The sequence below is a fragment of the Talpa europaea genome (genome assembly GCF_964194135.1).
Source record: "Talpa europaea genome assembly, chromosome: 5".
Classification (NCBI taxonomy): Eukaryota; Metazoa; Chordata; class Mammalia; order Eulipotyphla; family Talpidae; genus Talpa; species Talpa europaea.
The window spans coordinates 104,972,863-105,000,845 of record NC_140071.1 but is presented as its reverse complement, the minus strand read 5'-3'; the positions used below and the strand labels follow the sequence as shown (position 1 = coordinate 105,000,845).

Sequence of the window (27,983 nt, the reverse complement as noted above, 5' to 3'; positions counted from 1 at the left end):
TAGTACCCAATCTCAGGATAGCTGTTTTTCTCTACACTAGCACCTATCACAACAGTAAAATTATCTCTAACTACTTGGCTATGTTTCCCCTGACACACTCCATGGTACTATGCAACATGCATATAGTTTTCTTAAGAAAACATAACATCTGCAGTAACATAGATTAAATATGTTTATGAATCCATATATATGTATCAGGATTTTAAAATGGAACACTTTCAGTTTCTTTTGTGGATGAATAAAAATCTTTGGGATTTTATAAAGGCACACTTGCATACAGACTTAGCAACAGAACTGTAATTATTGCACTAGATTCCAGTTTGTTGGGTTATCCAATCTCGGTAAGATGTCACTCGAGTATATACTCCTGGATTATCTGGAAGACCACACTGATACCCCCAGCTTACTATCCCCACAAGGAACCAAAGTCGTCGCGAATCTTCTTGTACTAGTGGGCCACCAGAGTCACCCTGAGGGAAAGAGAATGATTGATTACTTAAGTGTGAAGACAACCCCAAACAATTAAGTAGTTTATTTCTATGGCAGCAGATGTCACATCCACTAGGCAAATAAAGTCATTCTGGCATTTCCTATTGAAATACATACCCAGTCATGCAAAAATTACCAAAATCCTCTAAGTACACATCTCACTCCTTTGGTGTGAGCACATTTCCCAGACTTGAGAGCTACTGTGCATCCCAGTTTTTGCCTTCATCAGCAAGTCTTCTCTGACCTAATCTTTTCCTCCCATTGTCGCCCCTTCCATTTTTTTGGTTAGGTTAGTTTTTACTGCCTGTGTGTCACATCTTGTGTGTATCTCTTTCACAGCTTCTTCATTATTTTATATAAGCACGTTTATGTGCCTGTTTGAACTTCCACTAAGCAGCTCCCCTTGTTGAAACAGCTACAATTTTCCTAAGTACTCATTGCATTTATGATGCTTGTTCAGTGTCAGTTTCTCTGGCTAATACTGTAATGTCCATGAGGGAAGGGGAATATCTATTCCAGATTCCTCTGCAGTCTACGTTTTTAGCCCAAAGGCAGTATTGTGAAATATTTGTTGAATCAGTGAGTTTCTGTATGGTTTTCATGACAACATTATCAAAGAGACTGCCCCTATCCATTGTATATTCTTGGCTCCTATGTTGTAATTAATTGACTATATAAGCATAGGTACTTTTCTAAGCCCTCTGTTGTGTGCCATTGATCGCTGTGTCTGTTTTTATGCCAATACAGTACTGTTTGTTTAATATAGTATGGTTTGAAATCAGGGAATGAGATGTATTTAGCTTTGTTCTTACTCTATATTACTTTTGTTATGGGGATCTTTTATGATTCCATAAACATTTTAGAATTGTTTGTTCTATTTCTGTGTTAAACACCATTGGAATTTTGTTAAAGATTGTATTAAATATACAGATTCCTTTGGGTTGTATGGACATTTTAACAGTATTAACTCTTTTAAGTCCAGGAACATAGAATAAATTTCCATTCATGTCTTCAATTTCTTTCATTAATATCTCATTGCTTTCAGTAAAGGTCTTATACCTCCCAGGCTAAATTCATTCCTAGGTATTCTTTTTGATGCAATTACAAATGAGCTGCTTTTAACTTTCTTTTTCTCATAGTTATTAGTGTACAGAGATACAGAAGATTTTTTATATGAATTTTATATCCTTCAGTTTCACCGAATTTGTTCATTATTTCTGACCGTTTCTTTGGTGGTCTTTAGGCTCTTCAACATACACCTACCTCTTTATGCTAGAGATTTTTTAATGTTTTTGCTGCTATTTTTTCCCATAAGAAATTTCTCTGCATATCTTAGTCAGAGTGGGTAGGAATTTTACATTTATTGTTTACTTTTGTTATAGTTTGTTGAAAATTCATACCCCCATTTGTGTTGTATAATTGAGGTAGCTTTTGTGACTCAAGTAACTAAGTTTATGCACAAATTTCTGTCTTAGATACTATGATTACCTCCCCATTTTATGGATAAAACATGTTAAGAAATTCAAACCCAAGTCTGTCTAGTTCTTGAGCTTGAATGGCTAACTGCTCTGTAATTTGGCTTGTCAAAATTGTTTTCATTATCGATCAACTTCATAAAGGAATTTTATATGAAAATCTAGATCATCAATTTTTAAAGTAGCAAAGCTATGTGTTATAGTTATGGCACCTCTTTGTCTTTCACTATACCACATGGTAGTAAGTGCTAGTAAATTTGGATGATGACAAAGATAACATTGTCTTAAACTTACCCGGCATGCATCTACTCCACCTTCAGGTACTCCAGCACAAAGCATTCCAGGCAAGATGGCTCCATGGTAACTAGTTGGTGCATTACATGCATCATTACTTATAATGTTGACTTGTGCTTGCTCTAGCTCTGTAACTGTGCTGCCTGTTAAGTATAAAAGTAGAAAGAAAATGAACTTCAAGATGTATAAATTAATGACTCTGTGGTGAATACGGGAAGGAATAAATGCACTCCAAACATTAATTCTTATTCAGCAAATGGAACTATTGAAGATGTACTTTGAGTTTCTTTTCAGAAGATTCCCACAGTACAGTAAAGCAGGATAGCAGATAATCCCCTTATTCAGATCAGTTCTCTGTCCCTTCCCCTCTTCTTCAGCTTTGTAACATCCCTTAGACCTTTAAAGAAAACAAAAAAACCTCTATCTTAAAATTGGTGAGTAGCATTTAAATTACCTATAGACTTTCAATTGAAAATTACATGTTGATGAGATACCATCTTACACCAGTGAGAATGGCACAATTAAAAAAACTAGCAACAACAAATGTTGGTGAGGGTGTGGAGAAAAAGGAACTCTTCTGCATTGTTGGTGGGAGTGCAAAGTGGTCCAACCACTATGGAGAGCTGTGGGGAGATTTCTGGACCTACTAAACATAGAGCTTCCATATGATCCAGCAATTCCACTCCTAGGTATTTACCCAAAGGACAAAGAAACATCAATTCTAAAGAGCACCTGCACCCCTATGTTTATAGCAGCACTGTTTACAATAGCTAAGCTTTGGAAACAACCCAAATGCCCAAAAATAGATGACTGGATCAAGAGGAAGTGGTACATATATACCATGGAATATTACTCAGCATTCAAAAAAGATAAACACATGCAATTTGAAGCAACATGGATGGCGCTGGAAGGGATCATGCTCAGCGAAATAAGCCAGAAAGATAAAGAAAAATACTGGATGGTCTCACTCATAGCAGGAATCTAGAAAACTTAAATAAGGGACCAGGAAAATGAATAACTATAAGAAAGTGAAAATCAAAATCAACAAAAACTATGAACCAGAGACACTCTATGGGGGTTAGGGGGTGGGAGGGGAGGGAGGGATTGGGGTCAAAATAAGGGGGTTGCAATTGTAAGGGGAATATAAAAATAAAATTTATTATTAAAAAAAAGAAAATTACATGTTGAATAACTTTAGTGATAAAAGAGAAATCAGTCTTTTTATGACTAAAGGACTAATTTATTGTATACTGAAGTCACCTTATAATAGTACTGTTTTTTTTATTGACGTAAATTTAACTGTTGCACCACATTACTCTGGGTCATGAGAACAGAATGAAATGTTTTCTAGGACAATCAAACCTTCATATTACTCCTCAAGAGACAATCTACACTATGTGGAAATTGTTAGTGCTATCCTGCTACTTCATGACCATACTCTAATTTTCACTGGCCCTATGTGCACTTTCACATTGCCTTCATTTCCATTTTGTTCATCAAAAAACAAGCGTGAGCTAATGCTTACATATTCAGAGAATTTCTTCCTCTAGAGGCAGAATTTACTTCATCCCAGAATACCTTAAAAAGTTGTTGCTAACCTAGAGTATTAAAGCACTTAGAGAATACATATTTCAATTATTTTTTAAAGAATATTTTTTATAAGGGAGTCATTTGAGTCCTATTGAATCCTACTTATTGAAGAATTCATGTGTCATTGCTTTCTTTTGTATTTCCTTATTATGGCATTTGCAAATTCCCCATAGTTTCTATGAACATTATCTTGCTTTGTTGAGGGAACTCAGCAATAAGAGACTGAACAGAATATAGGATGGTTCCATCCATAAACCTGCTCTTCAGTTATTTTCTAATTTAAATAATTATATAATCACAAGTCCTATATAATCACAAGTACTTTTGTCTTTTTTTTCTGAGATACTCACCACTATATTTTTTAGATCCCCATCCTGTTACATAAGCAGTAGAACCAGGTATAATATTCTGGGTAGCCATTGGGAGACACACCGTATGGATATTTTTGGTGAAGGTGACACTTCTTTCAAGTTGCACAGCTGCAATATCATTTTCATGAGTTGCAGATTTATAATTATTATGAACTATAATAGTCTTTACTTTCATTCTCTGTTTAGGAAATGTTGTGGAAATTCCAAAGATGACTGTCCATTGACGAGGATCAGAGATGCTAAAAAAAAAAAAAAAACAAACAAAACACCACAATGATACTTGAATAGGGAATTTGTATTTCAAATATTTAGATTTTGTGTTTGCCATTCCCCTTCACCATCTAGAAATTATTTGACCAACCATCTCTTTACTATATTAAGTGCCTGCTAAGACCAGGTATTTGTATTTCTAGGATGATTAATATCAGTTACTGTCATTTGGGTTCTTTGGCCTTTTAGGAGGCAAAGGAGATTAATATTTTTGTGAATTATATCTTGTTTCTTGTATTAACCACCCATCCCAATAAATGTCAGTCTAAAGAAATTTAATTAATCTGGGTCTGTATTTCAGAATAAGTTTCAAATTTATTCACTGTATAAAAAATATTGAGCTATAAAATATCATAAAAATTTCAGAATTGGGTTTTCCTGACATTTTTGTTTGGAAATTATGCACTAGTCTTGTTAAACTTCATTCCCTCTTCAGTTTGTAACTGATATGTATTATCAGTTAGTATTCTGAAATCTGTAAAGGGATTTTTAGAAACTGAAGATTTTACAGAATTTTCATAGGAAGAAATGGAAAGTTGGAGGGATTTTAACATCTCAGGGAGAAGTAGATTGGGCAAGTGCTCTTAATCTTGTCCATCTGGAGTTCAAGGTTTGTGCTTTGAGAAACAAGAGTGATTGATTTGATTGGAGTGCTTCTTTGGGTATTTGGTAGAGAACAGCTTTTTGATGTGGGTATTGAAAGAGTTTGAGAAGATATGACCAGACACATATGTGTTCAGATAATCATCACTTTTCTGAGTTAAATTTTGGACTTTCCCCAACAACTTTAGTGGTCAAGGATGCACCATTGAAAAGATGGGTCTGAACCTAGCAGGTTGTAGTCACATGGAAGGCTAAAGTCCTACTATGAATAGTAGGACCTTTTTTTTTTTTTTTAAATACCAATAGGTAAGTTCAATCATTATATCCTCTTCTGACCGTTTATCGCTGTTAGCAATAAGTTTTAGGCATATGTGTGAAAAATTTTGGATATGTTATTTAAATTCATTTTATTTATGCTATACATTATAATTATTATTTCGTGCATGTGTATCTGCAGGGTGGCATAATACAATGGGAATCTCTCACAATTCATCTTAGCATTTAACACATGTTTACATTGGTGTATATAATCCTGTCAGTAACATTAAGGCATAAATAACAAAGTCCCTAATTGAAAAAAGTTACACTTATTGAGGTTCAGTATTTATCCTAAGCTTTCATGACCAGCATTTAAATTAAACACTGACATATAAATCTTTGTTCTTTGCTATAATATATTATTATCTGAGCCAGAAAATAGGAGTACATTAGCAAGTTGAATGAGAAAACATATTTTTGCTCTCGTAGGAAGAAAGACTCTTTTTGCATTGTATTATTTCTGACTCAGCTCAGTCATGTTCAGCCCTGATAGCATGAATGGAATCCTTGTGTATATGTCTTTCTTGGTTATCCCCAGATAGGTAAATAAGCTGTGACCTCACCTTCTAAAGCAGTGAGCTGCTGTCAGGATCCACGTGTGACTGATCAGGGTGCCTCCACAATGGTGAGTATTTCTCAGGTGTAGACTGACTTGCCAGGGCCAGTCTCCTTCCTCAGCCTTTGTGCCTCCTATGATTCTCTCCTCAGACAATGTTATTAGGTCCGAACGTGCCCCACATGCTAAAGAAAAGAGGGGATTACTTGATGGAAAGATGATGATTCATTTACATTTGTCATTTATGTCTTGTATGTATTCTCCTCCAGGACATGCTAGTCTATTCAAAATAATGATCAATATGTTACATTTTTAGAGTACGTATGTGACTACGGTTGCCTACTGACTACACTTTGCAGACATTTCTGAACTTAGTTGGCAAGTCTGCTTCAAATTCTAGAGTAATTTTTTTTAAGATTTATTTATTTATTTATACAAGAACCGGGGTACAGGCCAGATGCTCAGGAGGGTGAGAGGATTCACCAGAGACACAGCAGGGAACAGAACAGGGAGACTGATGAAATACACTGCTGGGGGGAGCCGCGGGCGAGACAGGAGAGGTCTGCTGCACCATGTGGGACCCTCCCCAGCCAGCCGGGATCGAACTGGCGCTGCAGAGGCTGTGGACAGCTTCACAGTGCTGCACTCAACCGCCTGCGCCACCAGGGGAGGCCCCTAGAGCAATTTGAAAGTTCTCTGGAATTCCGTAAGAGTGGGGATTATGATACATTAGTGTTGGATGTACCAGCTCAGGACACAGGTTCACTGGGAAATGTCTATCTTTATAACTTACCTGTGGAATTACAATATAGGCATCACCTGGGAACTTATTTGACATATTTTTACCCTGGAAACAACCTAAGTGTCCATCAGTGGATGAGTGGCTCAAGAAAAAAGTACATATATATTCATTCTTATAAAAAGCAAATCTTGCCATTTGCAACAACAGGAATGAACATAGAAGGTACTGTGTTAGGTAAAATGAGCCAGACCAAAAACAACAACAACAACAACAAAAAAAAACCAACACTGCATGTGCATGCATTATTTATAAATGAAATGTAAAAGAAAAAGTCAACAGACAAATAGTGTTGAAAGTGCTTGTGGCAAAAACTTTCAGCTATACAATGAATAAGATCTTAGGATCTAATGTAATGCATGGTGACTATGATTGATAACACTGTGTTGTTATCACAAACTGGTATTTGCTAGGAGAGTAGAACTTAAATGTTCTCTCAAAAAAAAAGAGTGGGGGGGTTATTAGGTGAGGTGATAGATGTGTTAATTAATTCGACAGGAATTTTTTCACAATATACACATATAACATACTGTGACATTGTACATTTTAAAAATCTTACAATTTTATTTGCCAATTATACTTTAGTAAAACTGAAAAAAAAATACTCTTAAGTCTATACCAGATAATGAACCAGAAGCTGCATTTTAGCCCCGGTTTTACTGAGGCAAAACAAATAAAATTGTACATATTATAAGTATATGATGAGGTAATTTGATACATATACATGTGAAATGGTTACTGAGATCAGGGTAATTAAAAATATCCATCACCTTACATAGTTTTAACTCTGTGTGTGTATATGTCATAAGAATGTTGAAGGTCTACTCTCAGCAACCTTCAAGTATACAGATTATCAAGTAGAGTCACCTTATGGGCCCTAGATCCTCACTTAATAGAAGCTGCACTTTAATGAGTGATTCATGTGCACACTGAAGTTAGAGGAAATTGCTGTCATCAAGAACCCCTGGTGGCACAAGGGGTTAAGTACTGCACTATGAAGCAATCCACAGCCTCTGCAGCACGAGTTCAATCCCTGGCCTGCCAGGGAGAAACCCACATAGCATCGAAGACCTCTCCTGTCTCGCCCACTGCTCCCCTCAGCAGTGTGCTTCGGTCAATCTGCCTGTTCTGTTCCCCACTCTGTTTCTGGTGAATCCTCTCACCCCCCCTCATCTCTGGCCTGTACCCTAGCTCTTGTATGCATAAATAAATCAATCTTTAAAAAAAAAAAGAGAAGGCTCTTTAATGGTACTACAGTTCATCATGGTTCAAGTCCACCTCCATAAATGACTATTGCCATGTGGGCCCTTGCAAAGGAGTTAATTTAGGTCCACAAAAATATTCTTGAGGATGCCTGAGAGGTTTCTAATTATCTAGATGAGATTTGTTTAAATGTCTTGAGCTCAGGAGTATTTTAAGTATTTAAACTGAAATTCACTGAGACGGGGTCCTCAACCCACTTTCCCATGATTTAGTTCTCCTTATTTAGTCTATAATTAAGAAATTGGAGGCAAATCACCAAATTCTGCTGTTGGACTGACTCCATTATACTAGTGACCCTGACTTCTTCAATAGAACAACCATACAAAAGCATTTTTCAAACATGTATTCCAGATAGAGGACCAGACTTCCATTAAAAACACAAATGGAACATACGGGTTCCTTTGCTGCATTCTCCAAACAAATTCTCTAATAAATTACTAAAGCATATTTTCATTAAAAAGAAGCATGAATTAAATATATAATGAAGTTAAAAAATATTCAGATTAAGCATCACCTTGTAAGATAGGACTTTAAGTATCTGAGACAGGCCAATTATTCAGGTACACTGAACTAATTTCTGTTTGCTATCTATTAGTCAAAGTAAACTTTGGTCTTTATTTCTGCTGCCTCAGTCTGAGAGCATGTAGAATAACATTGGAAAATAATGACTCTTACTTTAGGTTGTAGACCTAAAACCACAAGACTTTTATAATTTTTTACTGTACCTTATGCTTAACATAAATAAAAAATGGCTTTGAGAACCTGTAAGAATGATGTGAACACATATATTTGAAAGTGTATAGAAATGCCACCACAGAAAAAGGGCATGAAAAACTTTCCATAACTGCAAGAAAAATTCATGAGGTCAGTTGGATAGATACAGAGTAGATGGAATGCCACTGCTACTTCTTCCTTCTAAAAGGAAAGGGAATCCTAAACAGTATTCCATGGGTCAATAGGATCAGCATTGTCTTAACTCAGAAATCCATATGAATGAACCAAGAATAAGGACACTAAATTAATAAACACCACCTTGACAAAGAACACAAATAACTTGAACATTTACTCTTTAAATTTTGGTAAACAATATGTATATATAATTTGAAAACTTACTTTCAGAGAAAATATTTGCTGTATCCTGGTCAGTTAATGCTGGTATTAAAAAAAAAAGAAAAGTGAAAATAAGTTCAATACAGTAAAGACTGTATAGGTTTTTTTTTAGGACTGTATATTATTTCACCTTAATTTCTTGAAGTGTAGTATTCAGACAAACATAACCAGAATCACTTAGAAGGCTGCTAAGATAGATTTCTAGAATCCATCCCAGAAATGCCATGAGTCTCTTAGTCATAGCCTCACAAATCTTTCCTCAATTTATTACAAACATGAAAATTTGAACTTCAACTTAAAAAATTCCTAATATATACTTAAAAGATACTCCTGCTCTCAAGATACTGTTTAGTTGGGGAAACAGACACACAAACTAATCACTGAGAGGTGGATAAGATAAATGCTATGAGAAGTTAATTTTTCATTATTCAGACATGTATAGTAGGTATATTTGTATTACTCTACTGGTGTTATTAATGCTGTAAATATAACTGAACAAATATAGGAAGTTTGCCCTCACATAATTTACATATAGAAATTAGTCAAAGAATCATTCGAATAAATTTAAGTGCAGAGTGGAGAGGAGAGTTATTCTGAAAGAGCCTCAGAATTTTTGGTGAGAATTAACATTTGAACAGTATTTTGAAAGAAAATATTTATATCCTGGTCAGTTTTTGCTGGTGTTAAAAATTAAACACTGTATCTTGAACTGTATTTTGAAGACCCAAAAGGAATTTTTCAGGCAGACAACAGGTGAAAAGTCATTTAAGGTGGAAGGAATAGTGGGCACAGATACATGGCAGTGTAAGATGCTTGTGGTGTCCTGAGAGCTAGTACAATAGTTGCATGAGGGAAGATAGTGGTAGAGCATGGACAGGGAAAAATGTTGGGGTCAGATAGTCTATTCCATTTTGAAGTCTGATTACAGGATAGTTTTATCTGCATGTCCTACAACTGTCTCAAACTCATTATGACCATATTTTATCCAAAATTTGCTACATATTTTTACTCCCTAATGACACTACTTCTACCAGTAACTAAAACTCCTAAGTGGTCTCTAGCTTGTCTTTTATTGTCATTTCAGTACCTTATCAGCCTACCGATTTTTGTAAATTTTAGTCTCTTTCATTTGCATTAACCCTATCCACCCCATTCTTTTGGCTACTACTTTAGATTAGGCTTTCATTATTTGACACCTATGCTATTAAATATCCGACTCTGTTACCTGCCTCCATTTTTGTACTTCTCATTCATCTCTATCAGAATGATTTTTTCTAAAAATGTATGTCAGATCATATACTTCCCTGCTTGAAATCTTTTAATGAGAAATATGCTTCCTATTTCCTAAAAGATAAATCCAAACTTCTTAGACAGATTTTCATGCTCTCTATAATCAATTTAGGTGAATTTTCCTACAAAAGTTTCATGGGGATTGGATATTTCATGTGCTGTGTAAGTGGATTGTCATAAGAGAGATAAAGATACTGCTAAATCTCATTCTAATATTCTACAAATATTTAGCAGACACCTTCCAATAATGTGCTGGGTTCTATTCTGGGTGAGGTGGATCATTAAATTGTTCTCTGATCTTGAACATCTGCTTAACCATTCCCATAGCATACTTAACAAATTGGACATCTGACAACAACATCTCTCATAAGGAATGTTGCTAAATGATTTTTGAAATTTTAGGTTGGTTTGTATTAGGCTATTTTGAAATCAAGCTTTTAACAGTTTTTTCATAAAGTTTAATTCCAAGGAGAAAGAAGTCACTTTCTCATTAAATTAAAATGTGAGTTAGAACTGGTTGACAGGCTATATTGAAATAAAATGATATAAAAAATGGTACTTGCGTGTTAACTCAGTTGAAGGATCTATTTCCAAGTTTCCAGAGTTACTCAGTAATTGGTGTAAAACAGATTCAATTCTGCTTTTCATTGATGCACCATTGTTATTTCTACTGAATTTAAATTTCATGACAATATCTGCTATCACACCATTATCACCTTGCCTGAAAAGCATAAAGATATTTTAAGGTATTTATAATTAAGAGAATTTTTTGCTGTTCCAATTCTTGATTAAATATTCTAAAAAAGTACTTGAGGAATTTAACTTTATAAAGATTGCTAAGTTTGCATAAGTAATGATATCACAATACATCCCTCAAATTTGAATTCATTGTACTTAGAGTGAATACAGCTGGCTTTGGGGTCAGAATACCAGTTTGAATATCAGTTAATGAACTTTCTGACTTTGGGTAAGATACTTAAGTTTCTTACAATCTCTGTATCTAAAAAAATTTAAAATCGTTATGTATCTAAATATCTTCACAAGCATAATGGGATATTATGAAGATTATATGAATTAATCTATTTAAAAATTTTGGGGAAAAATACATAGCATATAGTAAATACACTGTAAGTATTGGTTATATTCAACCTTACAGTTAAAATTTTTTTTAAATTGAGTAAGATTAGGATCTCCCCATTAGGTATTGTCATTGTAGCACACCTACTACCAAATCACCCATACTCACTACCACACTCATTGTTCTTCCTTGCCTCATTGTTCTTACCTCTTACCTATCCCTTTACCCCTCTGGATGCTTCAGTTCTATAGTCAATTTTCAAGGGTTAATTTTTAAGCCTGTGTTTATTTGACCCTTATAAACTGCACATTTTTTAAAATTTTCATCTCATTAAATAAACTTGTAGATGGTGTTCCAAAATTAAATGAGTGAGAGGTTCAAGTTAATTTTCTGGCACGTATGCCCATTTATCTTGCCCTAAAGGTAAATTTTAACTTTTATTGTTGTAAGATTTTATCTCTTATGCAATTAACCAGAGATATTATTTATAATGACCCTAGATAATTTGACTAAAGGCTATAATTATCTAAAATCTAGATATTTTCCATTTCCTTCCATGTAAATCACACCCTCCACCTAACATTGGCTGCCATAAAAATATACATTAGGCAAATTTGATTTTAATGTTCTCATATCACTCTAGGCCTCCTCTAATATCAATTACCAGTTATGCCATAATATCCATTCCAGATCTCAATGCAATTTTCAGATAAAAGCAAAAATAAAAAAAAAGTTAATTACTTGTGTACCTTATAAAAAAAAGTAAAAGGAAGTACTTCAGTAAGAAAGAAACAGAATCCAGAAAATATGTGAGGTACAAAAAGAAATAGGAAACAAAGAAAACTAACTGGCAGTCTAAAAAAATATGACAATCTAATTATAATAACTAATTTGGGGGCATTAAAAATAAGTTCAAACTCAAAAATAATTAATATTAGTAAGTGTTCCAAGTTCTCTGTAATACTTGAAGGTCAGTAGATTAAACCAACTCTGCCTGTTAAAATTATAAGAAAAATCATTAAAAAAACAAATAGGAGGTATAACTTTTGAATTTGTTTTCTTTCACTAGTTTAAGAAAACTCAATCATACAAAAAGAAGGCAGGACAGTAGGAAAAAGCATAGTAAAGAGCTGGAAAAAGAGACAAAATAATATGGAAAGAATTAATCTAAATGTAGCAGGTATTTCATAAGTGTAAATTGACTAAATTTGCTAATCACAGGTGAAGATGGTCAGAATACATAAAGATAATCTACCTATTTTATTTTATGGAGAAATTTCTAACCTGTAAAGATATATAAATGTTGACAGTTAAAGGGGAGATAAAGATAAATTTAAAGAGTAGTAACTACAAGTAAGTCAATATAATCATATTGGTATAGACATACACTTTAAATTAAAAAGCATTAAGTAGGGATAAAGAGGATTAATGCCTTTATAAAAAATAAGGAAGAAATAACAATTCTAAACACACAGGCATTTGATAATTTGTTCTCAAAATATATTGAACAAGGAGAAGCAAATCCATGAGAACAGATCTTGAATGACTAAGCTTAATAGGAAGAAACAGAATGATTATTTATACACTGACTCAAAGACATGTAAGCAGCGTATCACAGAATTGGTATCACAAATCTGAAGGAAAATGATATATAGAAAAAATTAAATTTGTGGAAGAATGTCTTTTTACATATGGGGAGAAGAGAGCTCTTTGTGAATAAAATTCCTTTATTGGAGACACCATATAAATTTATTTATTTTTATTTTTTATTTTTTAAAGATTTATTTTTTACTTGCACAAGAGCCAGAGTACAGGCCAGATGTGCTGGGGGTGAGAGGATTCACAAGAGACAGAGCGGGGAACAGAACAGGCAGACTAACTGAAATACACTGCTGAAGGGAGCAGCTGATGAGACAGGAGAGGTCTGCTTGCCATGTGGGCTGCTCGGAAGCTGGCCGGGATAGAATTGGCACTGTAGAGGCTGTGGACAGCTTCACAGCGCTGAGCTCAACCGCCTGCACCACCAGGGATGCCCCACCATATAAATTTAATTCAAAAAGAAAATCCACAGTAGGGATAATTAAAGCAGGTTACTGATGAGCCAAAATGTAAACACATTCTGTTTGGACTGATAAGACTGTAGGCCTTAATCTTCTCAGATTTAAAATAATTTTGCTTTTTTTTCCATTAAAAATATTTAAGCAAAAAATTAAATCATGAATTCACAACTTCCCAATGTTGCGAATTATGATGCCCTAGCACACCTAACTTTGAATTATAACCAGCCAGGAGTTTGCAGATTCCCGAGGCCCCAGCAAATCTGATGCACGGGGTCAGGGTAGAATCCAGAACCTGAAAATTTAACAAGTGTTCCCAATGAGACTGATGTAGGCAAGTCAACGAGTCCCACTTCCCAAGACCCTTTTATTTGTTGAACTACTAGAGATTAATTTGTAAAAGGGATTAAAAGATGGTCCCGCAGAGATGGGGTATTTCTTCACATGAATCCCTTGCTAATAATGCTGGAGTTCTGCAATGATCTTTATCTTTAAATGAAATGTTTTCTGCCTGGTTAAACAAGTTCTAGTTTTTTTGCCATGGGGGAAATATCTTCCCTAAGAAAGAATTTATAGGGCCTCCCTGGTGGCGCAGCGGTTGAGCGCTGGGTTGCGAAGCTGCACGCAGCCTCTGCGGCGCCGGTTCGATCCCCGGCTGTTCCCCGGCCGCCGGAGGAGGGTCCCACATGGTGCGCAGACCTCTCCTGCCACCCGCTGCTCCCCTCAGCAGTGTGCTTCCGTCCTTCTGCCTGCTCTGCTCCCCGCTCTGGCTCTGGTGAATTCTCTCACCCTCCTGTGCTTCTGACTGTACCCAGTGCTTGTATAAATAAATAAATAAATAAATCTTTAAAAAAAAATTATTAAAAAAAAAAGAAAGAATTTATAAACTGAGAGGTATTGTGCCTAATTTTCTACAGCAAAAGATGTCATAAATGAAGTGTAAAGATATTCTACAGACAGGGAGACTATATTTGCAACTCAAAGTGAAGAGTGTTTGGTACCTACTATAAATACAGAACTCATGCAAATCAATTTGAAAAAGATGGACAATAGAAAAATTAGGAAAAATAGGAATATGTGATTCATGGAAAAGGAATCCTTATTTGATGATGAACATACAAGGGCAGGAGCTCAGACAGCACTTGTTGTTTTACTCCTAGTGATTTATTTGATCTTCATAATAACACTATCAGAAATATGCCCCCTCCTCTTGTAAAGAACATATCTTTTCAATGGTATTCATCTTTGGATTTCTTGGCCTTACTGTACCTCAAATTTTCTATTTCTATGTTATCAAATAGAAGAGAAAGGCAGAAAAGGGGTGTGTTTGCATGCATTTCAGGCAGAGGGAGAGTAAAGATCAAAGATATCTGGTGGGACTGATAAGTAAAGAACAAGGTGGACTGTAGTAAAAGATAATCACAGTGGTGGATATAGGAGTCAGATAAAGGTTTAATAAATGTATACAAATATACATATATAAACACATAATTTCCTTGATATATAATGTATACTAGATATCAAGAATATATGCATCCGGGCCTCCCTGGTGGCACAGCGGTTGAGCGCTGGGTTGTGAAGCTGCCCACGGCCTCTGCAGCCCTGGTTCGATCCCCAGCTGCTCCCCGGCCACTGGAGGAGGGTCCCACATGGTGCGCAGACCTCTCCTGCCGCCCGCTGCTCCCCTCAGCAGTGTACTTTGGTCCTTCTGCCTGTTCTGCTCCCTGCTCTGACTCTGGTGAATTCTCTCACCCTCCCACGCTTCTGACTGTACCCGGTGATTGCATAAATAAATAAATAAATCTTTAAAATAATTTATATATATATACATCCTTGATACCTATCTCTCTCTATATATATATACATACACATACACTATATACTTATGCCACTGACATGTCATAAGGGTGATGAGAGCCATTAGAAGGGTTTAGACAAAAGAGAATACTATGTTTAGATTTTTGTTTCAAAAAGATCTTTCTTGCTGATATAAGGAATCTGGAGTGGAACAAGAATGGAGAAAAGGAGACTCACAAGGAGGTCTGTTTATTATATAGGAGAGACGGCTGAGAGCAGTGATTTGAGAGAGATCTAGGAAATATAGTGGTGAGGATGAGATGATTAGACGTGTGGGCTCAAGAGTCTTATTTCTTTATTGGGAAAATAGGTTGGTGATGCCAATGTTACGCAGCTCTAGAAGAGTAACATTTGGTGAAGGAAAGTATATTCTAGTCTGGGTGTATTCTAGTTGAATTCTTTGCAAGATAGCCATCTGTTAAATATCAAGTAGATGGCTGTGTATAGCTAGAGATGAAAGGACTGGCTCAGAGAAACAACTTTGGGAATAATCAGCAAATAGTGACAATGCAACCACTGAAGGAGAGAATGAGAACTGAGCATAGTCGGACATTCAAAGACATTTGAAGAATGTACAGAGAGGGAATAGAGCTAGGAAAGAAAAATTGAGTAAGTGACGAGGAAAATCAGGAGTGTATAGGGTAACAGAAACCATGGAATGGTACTATTTCAAGGAGGAATGAAAATCTAATATTGCCAAATATTGTTGAGAAGTGCAAGAGGCAGACCGATATGATTTGTTTGGAGTTAGTGATTTGGATATCATTGCTGAAGTTACAAAGTACAATTAGCATTTTGTGGTGGGGTTAGAAGCCATGCAGTAGATTAAGCAATAAGTGGAAAAGTGAACAAAAAAAGAAAAAGTAAGGAGATTGAATCAGTCCTACAAGTTTTTGGGGTAGTGACTAGCACACTTTCAAAAGAAAGTGTTAATGCAAATGTACTTTTGAACTGACTGAAATAAATATTGGGAAATATTCTTCCCATGGATTCTTCCTACTTCTCTAACTCTTCAGCAAAACACATCTGACCACAGAGCCATGCAACTGGTACGTACTAGGTGATTATACCGAGAATAAGAAAATTTTTCTTGTGGTATTAAAATTTGAGAAAGAATTAGTATAAATCTTCTCTTTTCAAATGAACTTTTGCATATTTGGTGCATTGAGCAATGGACATTTGAAGGCTTTGTGGTAGAATCAGAAGGGTGACTATTTTAATTGGGAGAGATCGTGTGTCTCATTATAAGGCAGGAATGTCAAGTACAACTAGCAACACAGTACGACCCCTTCAATTAATGACTGACATATTTGGATTTAATCATAGATTTTTTTTTTTTTTACATTGTAGTATCCCAGGCAGACAAAAACCAAAAAGTAATTTTTGATGTTGGGTAGAAAGTTCTGATCTTGGAAGGATACTGCCCAGGACTATAGTATGGAACAACTCCAGGACCCCTGTTTACATAGCCTTCATTGTGAATGATATCCACCCTGTTTGTGCAATAGGATAGCCTTGTTATTGTACCTTCAACCCAACTCTCTGTATCCTTTCTTTCTCCTTCCATCATAATGGAAGTAATATGGTTATTTACAGCAGTAGGTAAATAGATATGACATATGGTTTGTCTTAGTTTTGGTTCTTTTTGGCATCATTTTTGTAAGCTAGCCATGATACGATTTTCATAATATTCCCACAACCTGGGTAAACTTCTCATTCATTATCCATTCTGTGAACACAAGTCAAATGGGTCAAAGTGAATCTATTCTTATATATAGATTCTTTTTGGTATAGTTCTACTCACCTGAATTTGACCACATGAGCTCTGACGAACTGATTGCTTAAATTTGATTCTTTGAATGTTTTACTAAGCTGTAAAAAGAAAAACAACTCTCTGTAATTATAGTTCTTCCTACTCTTCCTCCTTCCTCCCAACCTTGCAACACAGCTCTTATGTTATGAGGAAAAGAGATGAGTTGTTAGTTAATTCAGTTCCATCTCAATACATGGGATCAAATTAGGCAAGTTATGCAACCTTCACAAAGACAGTAATGGATAGGATATGTCTTCACTAGTCATTCTAAACACATCTGATGTTTTACTCAATTAGAGTTTATGTTATATGATTTTGTGACTATTCCTAAGGAGATGGGGGCAATATGGGGGCAAGTTCATTTGGTGAACTATACTCCCCAAGTCAACACTAGGGGAGTCACCAGTATAGCCTCATTGTGTGATCCCTCAACAACTTTTCAATGGGTAAAAAAAAACATATTTAAATGGTTAAAAGAGGAAAGAAGCCATAGGCAGTCACTTCCTTATTTTTGATGACTGCTTAAGTGTCCGAGGTAATTTTTAGCACCAGTTGGTAATTACCTGACCTAACCTTAGCTATCTCCCAAAATCATAGCTCAGCCCAAGAACAATGATCCTCTTGAAGTGCAAAGGTCATTCACAGTGAAGTACTAGGAGTGGTTCTGTGGAAAGAACAATTATACCAAGATGCAGGGTCAGATGTAGTGAGGTCTCAGAAAGGAGAGTGGATTTTATTTACTTGTACTGTGGGGTTACAACAAGATGGCAGTAGACTTGGAATGGTGATAATGAAAATTAAGTAACATGTTGATTATTAAAGAAAGTCAGAATTTGAAACTGATTCTTCTTGAGACTTAAAGTTTATACAATTATACCTCAATATGCTTTTCTTGTAGCTGATATCAGATTAAATTATTGTTTGACTAATTTAAAAAATATTAAAATATAAGTATCCTAATGACTGAAAATAAATATTTAAAAAGATTGTTTGACAAAGTGATTTTCTTTCTTTCTAGAGAAGACTTGAACATTTTCAAGCCTAATGAAATGATTGATTTCATCAAAATAATTCATATTCCTTTTTTAAAAAAAATCAAGTAATACTAGTAAGCATTTAGAGGAAAGCAAATAGCCAAAATTATATGATCTAGAATTATATTTCATTGTCATTTGGTGAATTGTACTCCAGTTAACTATGTAGATGAATGGGTATAATATAGTATGGTATAGGAGGTGTTTTAGTAAAGCACTTTAATTTTTTTTCACTCTTATGAAAGTAAAAGAAATTGATCTAAAGTTTCAGGATTTGCTGAAATTTGGATAATGGTGTTTTTTTTTGTTTTTTTTTTTTTTTTGTGGGACCCTCACCAGCTGCCTGGGAACGAACCGGCGCTGCAGAGGCTGCGGGCAGCCTTGCAGCCCAGTGTTCAACCGCCGCACCACCAGGGGAGCCCTTGGATAATGTTCTTTATAATGGTATTTTAATTTGTGATTTGGCATTATATTGGCATAGGATAGAAAACCAAAGTGTTAAAGATCTACTTACTTAATTTTTAAAAGATCCACAGTAATTATTACATTTCTATTATATGGAAAACATTGGGTCAGTTTAGTGAGGATTAGGATAATATACAACATATAGAAAGTAATTTCACTAAGTGGTTGACATCTACATGTAAGTACAAAAGAAGAACTGTATGGATAAAATTCAATGTTACAGGTAGTGAATTTATTCTTTACTCCTTCATTAGAATTTATCAAATGCAAGGTGGAAGAATCAATGAGCAGATGCTTAAAGATACCAATGGGATAGTGGAGAGAGGACCAGGTGGAGAATACAGATAAGTTAATTTGTTGGGAGAAGCTAACCTTGTAAACTTTCTTCTCAGTTTCTCCATCATAAAAGGAAAAAACAGTCATAAATGTGTTTAAAGAATATAAAGAATATGTGCACATTTGACTATTACAACTCACAGAGACTAAGCATCTGTTTTTGGTGAGCTTTACATTCAACCTTTTGGTCTTTTCACTACCTTCAAAATTAGTTCTATGTTCCAAGCCTATCCATGTTGTCATGAATGGCAAAATCTTTGTGTGTATATACACTACACAGCTACACATTAAATCAAATATATATATACACACACATATTTATACATATCATCTTCATCTGTTGATGTTCACTTTTCATAACTTGACTGTTGGGAATAGTGCTGCAGTGAATATAGGGGTGCACATATCTTTTCAAATAGTATTTTAATATTCCTTAGATCAATGCTTGGAAGTGGAATTGCTAGAGCACATATTTTCAATTTTTTGAGTATTTCCATACTTTTTTCCATTTTGGTCACAACAGTTTACACTCCCACCAAGAGTGTAAAAGGAGCTCTTTCTTCCATATTATTACCAACACTTTTTAAAGGCTTTTGGACAACAGTTATTTAATAGGATTACACTGAGAAATATGCCAAAGAAAGACAAATATATAGTTTCCATATCTGAAGGATAAAGAAACAAAAACCTTAAATTTTGATAATAGTTACCAGAGGGAGATATGGGGATGGGGATGATTGCAGTGGTTAGAGAGAGTCATTTGGGTGGTGGTGGATGGTAACTAGACCTTTGGTGGTGTGTGGTGTCGCATATGCATTTGAAGAGGTATGAAGCTGTAGATCTGGACCTTATATAGTGTTCTAAACCACTCAACAAAACTAAAGAGGGTTAATTGGAGAAATTATAACTGTATTCAAAGGTTGAATGAGTTTACTCTTTTGATTTTATAACTTGTAATACTGATTCTCTTAATATATGACATACATCAAATGAACATAAACAATGATAGAAGATAATTATTTTATATTTTTTTCTCCTGATTGAGGATGACAATAATATCTTTGTATTCTAGAGTCCTCATATTTCAGTAATACTCATAATTGATAAGAATTAAAGTGAGAAATGAAGTTGTTTATTTAGATAAAGTGTAATAAAATGAACATTAAATCTGTTAGTAGAACAAGTCATATACAGGGTAAAGCATTACATATAGGGTGTCTAGAATCATCACATATTTTTAATTTCTAGAGGGAAAAGATCTTATTGCTGGTGAATGTGTCAGATAAATTACATTCTTAGTTTTAGTACCTTCTTAATAAGTATAGTTTTGTTCATATTATTCATCAGTTGAAAGGTAGGAGTAATGTTGTTTTGTGATTTCTGTCACCCTCAATTACAACTTTCTTATCTGCTCAATAGACTGGTGGCAGATTGTAGATGCTTTGGTGGTGTGCATGGTGTGGTAACATACATCTGAAAGTGTGAACCTATACTCCTAAATCATATACGGTGTAAAATAATGTTGTCTCAATAAAAATAATACAATAAAAAACCTGGAAAGTTCACTTTTCAAGGAAAGGATAAAATATGTGGCAATATGATCTATTAATATGATCATCAAATATTTTGCCTATGTATTTGATGGGTAATTGCATTTTGCTTATCAGTACTTAAAACATGTAGGTTTGTAAGTTATATACTTACAGTAAAACTGTAATACCAACAATGTACATTATAAAAAGTCACAAAATGAGAAATTAAAAATGTTGTTACTGAACAAAATTAAGATATTCTATTTTAATAATATTTTCATTTTAACAATATGACTAGCTAGAATTCATGTTTTGAAAAACTTTTTGATAAAATGACTCCAAGTTATAAGTTTAAATTTAAATACCTTTTTTACTAAATACCTTTTATGTGGTCAGAAATTTCCCACACAATTTTGTGGTCCAAATGCATAAAGTGTTTCATTGGAAAAACTTCATAGATTATGACACTAAGTTGTCAGTTCCACACATAAGGCAACCTATGAGGTTTCCTATCAGGCAGGTTGTGGATCTTCAAGTGAAAGTCTAAACTTGCTTTACTTATTTTCTCTCTGTCATTGAACCTCAGTGTGGTGTTTCTCAAACTGTCCTATTATTGACATGCACATCTTCAACACCAGTGTCCTATGTGTTGGTTGGATAAAGAAAAGGAGGCAAAATGAAAATGATTTAAAAAGACAACGGTAGTAGTAGTTATAGTAGTAGTAAAAGTTCAACTTGTAGGAACAGTGGAATTCCAGTTTTAGAAGTAGTAATGTAAAATAGTGTTTATCAACCCTTCTAACACTTTTCCCTCATGACTTAAGTAAATGTGAATTAGAACAAGTATACTAGCACATTAACTAGGAAAAAAGCAAAAGAAACACATTTTTACTATTAAAGGGAGGAGAATATGCAGATAACCTAGCAATTAAAAAAATGGTTTATTATATTCATTTTATGATGAAATAAAGAGGAAAAAATTATTAACTCACCATAGATTCAATTCTCCCACTCAAAGCCTTGTATTCCTGTGTAGCTGGTGAATTTAACTGATCACTGTATTTAACATTTAGGATTTGAACACTGCCATGGTAAAAGTAAGATTTTTGATCTATAAAACAAAGAAAAGGCATAATCAGCCTCACATTACTAAAAGACTAAACAACTTTAGTTTACTCAGGATTATGGAACTATAGTACATAATTTAAATATCTTCCCTTAAAGGAAATAAAACACCAATGTTAATATAAATGTAATTATCTTATCCTTTCAGTTTTTAAAAAGACTGGAGAGCTGGTACTGTTAAAGATGTATGAAAATCTACTCTCTGCATTTAAGGGTTTTTGTTATTCATTTAGTTTATATTCCACAAAAAGTGAAATTATATGGTATTTGTCTTTTTCCATCTGACTAATTTCATTTAGTGTAATACCCTTTTGCTCCAATTTCTAACAACAAATTGGAAAATTTTATCTTTCTGAATACTTTAAAAGTTATTTAAAATAGTATTCTTTATAAAGTAATAATTTGTCATTAGTCTTTTTGATCTAAGTTATAAAACAAGTCTTCTGACAAAATAGCTAATTTGAATTATTTCCATCAGAAAGGGTGTTCCAGAGGACATATTCAGCTATGTAAAGGGAAAAAAAAAATCTCTAAAACACATCTGTATACATTTAGAAGTGTTATGAGCATGAACATACCCTGATAGAATCTGTCTCAGGGAAAATCCCTGCTCCCATAACTACTGCAGGAAAAATACCTCAACCAGGGCAGAAGTTCCATGTCAGGGTGAGGGTTATGTAGCTTGTGTAGTGGAGTACAAGTCTTCCTCGAGTCACAGGATGGTGGGATACAGTTTGAGGAAGAATTACTTAGGCCCCTCCCTTTGTGTTTAAGTGTGACAATAGTGTCATTAAGAGTGAAAATTCAATACTCTGAAACTTGATGTTTCTTTTTCCTCTCTGTAATACATCTTTAGACATAGTTGGTTCTAGGTGATTTGATAGCCAAATGTAGTCAAAAAGAAAATTTAGCCCCAGCTTTATAATTTGATTGAAAAATTATTCCTAGTAACTAGATTTTCTAATTTTGGTATTTTTTGCATCATAGGGAGTTATTCAATTTTTGTATAGTTGTGTTTTTTCCCTTTTACATACAATAAATTCTTATTCTATTTCCACACACACAGTTTAAAAGAATTATAGTTGAAAGAAAAATAAACTGATAGTTTAAGTGAAGGCAGATCATAACACATTATCTACTGAAATTTGACTTTTTTTTTTAAATTGAAGCATCTGAAAGAATATTCACTGAGATATTAAGGAAAGTTGTTTATGAATGTTCAAGGTATATGTATCCTTAATATTTCTTGATTCTTGTTTGTTTCCTACTTTTGTGTGATATAGCAAAAAGTTAAAGCAAGTAAGATAAAAAATAAAATAATAAAATCCTATTTAGTGTTAGCTTTTAACCTTTCTACTTGTAAATTCATCTATTTCATAATGTTTTTCATAAGACTTTTCACGGGACAGATCATGAATTAAAAATATAAGTACGTTCAAACTCTTTGGTGTTGAAACTTAAGGATCTTTGGAATATTTCTTATTTGCAGTTTTATCAGATTATTTTCAAGAAGAAAATCGTTATTAATAAAAAAACAAAATGGGCGAATTCTAGCATGAGACAGTATCAAGAATTTTTTTTGACTAGAATAGTTTTTGTCTGGCCAATACTGATTAATATACTTAAAAGCATCAAAACTGAAATGTAAAAATACTAGTTGAGGGAAAACATAGGTATGTATTTAAGGAAATATAAGTAAATTATGAAATCATGTTATATTAAGAAATAAAAGTGGAAGTAAACAAGTGTCAAACTTTTAGTCTAAAAGGTGGTACTGCTAATTTCCTGGCACTCACCAAAAGCTAAAAAGTAGATAAGCAGAGCCACAGTCACTGCCAGGACCACCACCACAGCAACAACAATGAAACACACTAAATATGGATTCAGGAATCTTGAGGTCGAGGGCACCCGGGCTGGCCTTAGAACAAGAGGAAAGAACAAAGGTCACTCATTTCACTAAAATAAGGCATCATCTCAGTGCTTGTTATCATCTGCTTTCCTAACTCTCTTAGCTTGGACATGACTCTTTATAGGATTTTTTCTTGACAATATAGATTTGAAGTGAATCACAGCTAATCAACATTCTCCATAGTGGATTTCCTTCAGATTTTTTTTTCAGCACACAAACACTGACATTTAGGTAATTTGATAGAAAAATAAGAAAACATGACCTATGGCTTGCAATTGTTTTCCCTGCTGCTAATTGGTGAAGTGGCAAGAATAGCAACTAATTTTTGTTGGCTTTATTACAAATTTTCCCAAGACCTACATCGGACATTACTGTTGGATGCTCCCTTACATCCCCTGGAATGTACTGAAAAGAGATCATTTTGGGTAGGGAGAAGGGTGAAAGTAGGTAAAGAAGTAGGGGGAGAGAGAATAAGAATACTCTTTGATATAATTTTGTCCTGTCATTAAATTTGGGGATTTGTCTAGCGGCTGAGAACTGAGATCCAGGAGAGTAACAAACATCTGAAATGAAACAGAATTGTACCACCAGCAGAGAATTTGTGTGATTTATCATTTCTTCTCCCCTCACTAATTTGTCAACTGCAGTGTAAGCCAATAGATTTGTACCAACACAGTGTCTGGTATTAGATGTCTAGACCAGGTAGTATTGCCTTCACTGATGCGCGCGTGTGCACACACACACACACACACACATGCACACGCACTCATGCCCCACACATACACACTAAAACTGGGGATGTAGCCAGAAGAGTTTAATGTAAATTGCTGTTCTGTTCTTGGCTTGCTTGGAGATCAGGGTGTAATTTTTCTGACTTCATTTACAGAAAGCATCATATTTGTCTCACAAGGCTGTTTTGGAGATTAATGATGATAGTCTTAGGTGTTGAAAGTGAGGATGATATGGATACTTATGTTTCTGACACTTTGTAAGATGAATGGCATATACAGATGGTTCATAAATATTTATAAATACTTGTTGCATGTTAACTCCTAGGTATATTTTGGATTTAAAAGCCTTAACAGAACAGAAAGCAGCTACATGAAGCCAAAATACAATTTAACTTTCATTTTTCCTGTTTGTTTTGCTAACATTTCACTGTAAGTGTGAAGGGAATGCTTTGAGGGTCAGTGATTTCATGACAAATAGACTTCACAGAAGGGTTGCCTGGTTGTGTTTGGGCTCTACCAACTCAATAGACCTATAAAGGGCACCTCTCAGTATTTTTAGTGGACTGCCTACAGGTTGTATTCTGTGGACCAGTAACATTTCAGATTATTGGAGATACACACAGACCTGCCAACTTTCAATTTTGTTATATAAGCACATTTTAAAAAATGCTCAAACATCATTTAATAAAAGAGTATTTAAATACATAAAAGTTGGCAGACATGATCTCAGAATAATAACAAGATGAATAATTTAGTTAACTTTATGATGTCTTCTTTCTACATTCCTCTTGTTCGTTTTGCTATGCCAGACATAACTGACTTTCACTGACATGGTTGAGTCTGACCTTTGGGAAACTCTGCTGTGGTGATTTTTGAGTGGGAGAAAATTGGCCCTTTGGCCTTTGCTGTCTTTTTGAGCTTGTTTATTCATGTTCCCTTCTGTGTGCCAATGAGATGTGATCACCAATGCACAGTATTTGGTATTTGTGAGTGGAGTGTTAGTGGTTGCTGAGAGGCATAGGAGAGTCAAAAGGAGGCAGAGTTGGAAGAAAGGGTAAGCCCTAAAGCCTAACTGTGTTTTGAACTGGTAGAGTCTCTCTATACCTACAAGGGATTGGTAATTTTTCTAGAGATGATCTGATGTGTCATGATTTATGTATGTGTGGTGAGAAGTGCTGAAAAACAGGATTCAGTTGGAAGTCAGAACCCCAGAAAACAAAAACCAAAGGCTGGAGTCATCATATGCTTTAGCTTGGATGAATCTCCCATGGGAATGACTTTAGAGCTAACTTTGCTTTCACTGAAAACACGTTAAACTCAATGACTGAGAAGCACCATGAGACACATGACTCAATAAACAAAGGGTGTGGAGCCCAAATTACCTTAATCTCACAAGCCATAATAAATTGCATAAGAATGAAGTGTTCCATCCTGTAGAGACAGCTGAAAAAATACCTGCTTTCTTGTTAACTTGTTAAACTGTGGATGATCACAAAGCTATGTTAACACAAATTAAGCTATACACAATATTTGCTTTGTAACCTATTGGAGGGAATTTTTGTATATGCTGTCTGAATTTTGACTTTGGGACTATCCTGCTTTATCTTGGGGGAAACAAATGGTATCAGCATTGATCAGATGCCTACTAAACATCTATGACTTTGTCTTACACATAATAAGTGTGCAATAAAATTATTAATTTAATTTAAATTTGTTTTTTTTTTCTGAAAGTATATTTGTAATAAACTATTTTCTCTAATGTTTTAACTAGTTAATGAATGTCTCTTTTTTTTTTTTATAAATTATATTGTTATATCCCCATACAATTGCAACCCCCATTCTGACCCCAATCCCTCCCCTCCCGCCCCCGCCCCCCTAAAAGTGTCTCTGGTTCATAGTTTTTTGTTGATTTTGATTTTCACTTTCTTATAGTTATTCATTTTCCTGGTCCCTTATTTAAGTTTTCTAGATTCCTGCTATGAGTGAGACCATCTGGTATTTTTCTTTTTCTTTTTGGCTTATTTCGCTGAGCATGATCCCTTCCAGCGCCATCCATGTTGCTGCAAATGGCATGTGTTTATCTTTTTTGAATGCTGAGTAATATTCCATGGTATATATGTACCACATCTTCTTGATCCAGTCATCTATTTTTGGGCATTTGGGTTGTTTCCAAAGCTTAGCTATTGTAAACAGTGCTGCTATAAACATAGGGGTGCAGGTGTTCTTTGGAATTGATGTTTCTGTGTCCTTTGGGTAAATACCTAGGAGTGGAATTGCTGGATCATATGGAAGCTCTATGTTTAGTAGGTCCAGAAAACTCCACACAGCTTTCCACAGTGGTTGGACCAGTTTGCACTCCCACCAACAGTGCAGAAGAGTTCCTTTTTCTCCACACCCTCGCCAACATTTGTTGTTGCTAGTTTTTTTAATATGTGCCATTCTCACTGGTGTAAGATGGTATCTCATGGTAGTTTTGATTTGCATTTCCCTGATGACAAGTGATGTTGAACATTTTTTCATATGCCTGTTGGCCATTTGCATTTCCTCTTCAGAGAAGTTTCTTTTAAGCTCTTCTGCCCATTTTTTGACTGGATTATTTTCTTTGTTGTTGCTGAGTCTCATCAGCTCTTTGCAGATTTTTGTGATCAGTCCTTTATCATCAGTATTGGGTGCAAAAATGTTCTCCCAATCTGTGGGGTTTCTCTTTGTTTTGGTTATTGTCTCTTTTGCTGTGCAGAAGCTCTTTAATTTGATGTAGTCCCAGCTGTTTATCTTTGCCTTCACTATCACTGCTTTGGGTGATGTGTCTGTAAAGATGTCTTTGATGTGCAAATCCCGTAGTGTTTCGCCTATATTTCCTTCTATGTATTTTATGGTTTCAGGTCTTATGTCTAGTTCTTTAATCCATTTTGAGTTGATTTTTGTGTATGGTGTGAGGTGGTGGTCAAGCTTCATTCTTTTGCATGTAGCGACCCAGTTTTCCAGCACCATTTATTGAACAAACTTTCTTTGCTCCAATGCATATTCTTTGCTCCTTTGTCAAAGATTAGTTGACCATAAATCTGTGGGTTTATTTCTGGATTTTCTATTCGATTCCATTGGTCTGTATGTCTGTTCTTGTTCCAATACCATGCAGTTTTGATGATTATGGCTTTGTAGTATAGTTTGAAGTCTGGGAGTCTGATGCCTCCATTCCCTTCTTTTTTTTTTCAGGAGAGCTTTGGCTATTCGGGGTTTTTTGTGATTCCATATGAATTTCATCAATAATTGTTCTATTTCTTTGAAGAATGACATTGAAATTTTGATTGGAATAGCATTGAATCTGTATATTGCTTTTGGAAGGATGGCCATTTTAATAATGTTTATTCTTCCAATCCATGAGCAGGGGATGTCTCTCCATTTCTTTGTGTCTTCTTCTATTTCTTTTAACAGTGTTTTATAGTTTTCTTTGTATAGGTCCTTTACCTCTTTTGTTAGATTTATTCCCAAATATTTGATTTTTTTTGTTTCAATAACAAAAGGGATGGTCTTTTTGATTTCTTCTTCTTCAGATTTATTGTTTGTGTATAGGAAGGCTACTGACTTTTGCGTGTTGATTTTGTATCCTGCCACTTTACT

General features: G+C 34.8%; 1 protein-coding gene across 1 annotated transcript; it reads right to left on the bottom strand.

The window, feature by feature from the left end:
* Window positions 1-308: 308 nt before the first annotated feature.
* On the bottom strand, window positions 309-25,296 carry LOC311170616 (transmembrane protease serine 11D-like; the record flags this gene model as incomplete). Its single annotated transcript, XM_084233000.1, has 10 exons — window positions 309-470; window positions 2,259-2,397; window positions 4,195-4,458; window positions 5,974-6,151; window positions 9,142-9,180; window positions 10,992-11,149; window positions 17,225-17,292; window positions 21,593-21,711; window positions 23,522-23,643; window positions 25,211-25,296. 10 exons carry the CDS (start codon window positions 25,294-25,296, stop codon window positions 309-311), a joined length of 1,335 nt encoding a protein of 444 aa, XP_084089126.1.
* Window positions 25,297-27,983: the final 2,687 nt, after the last annotated feature.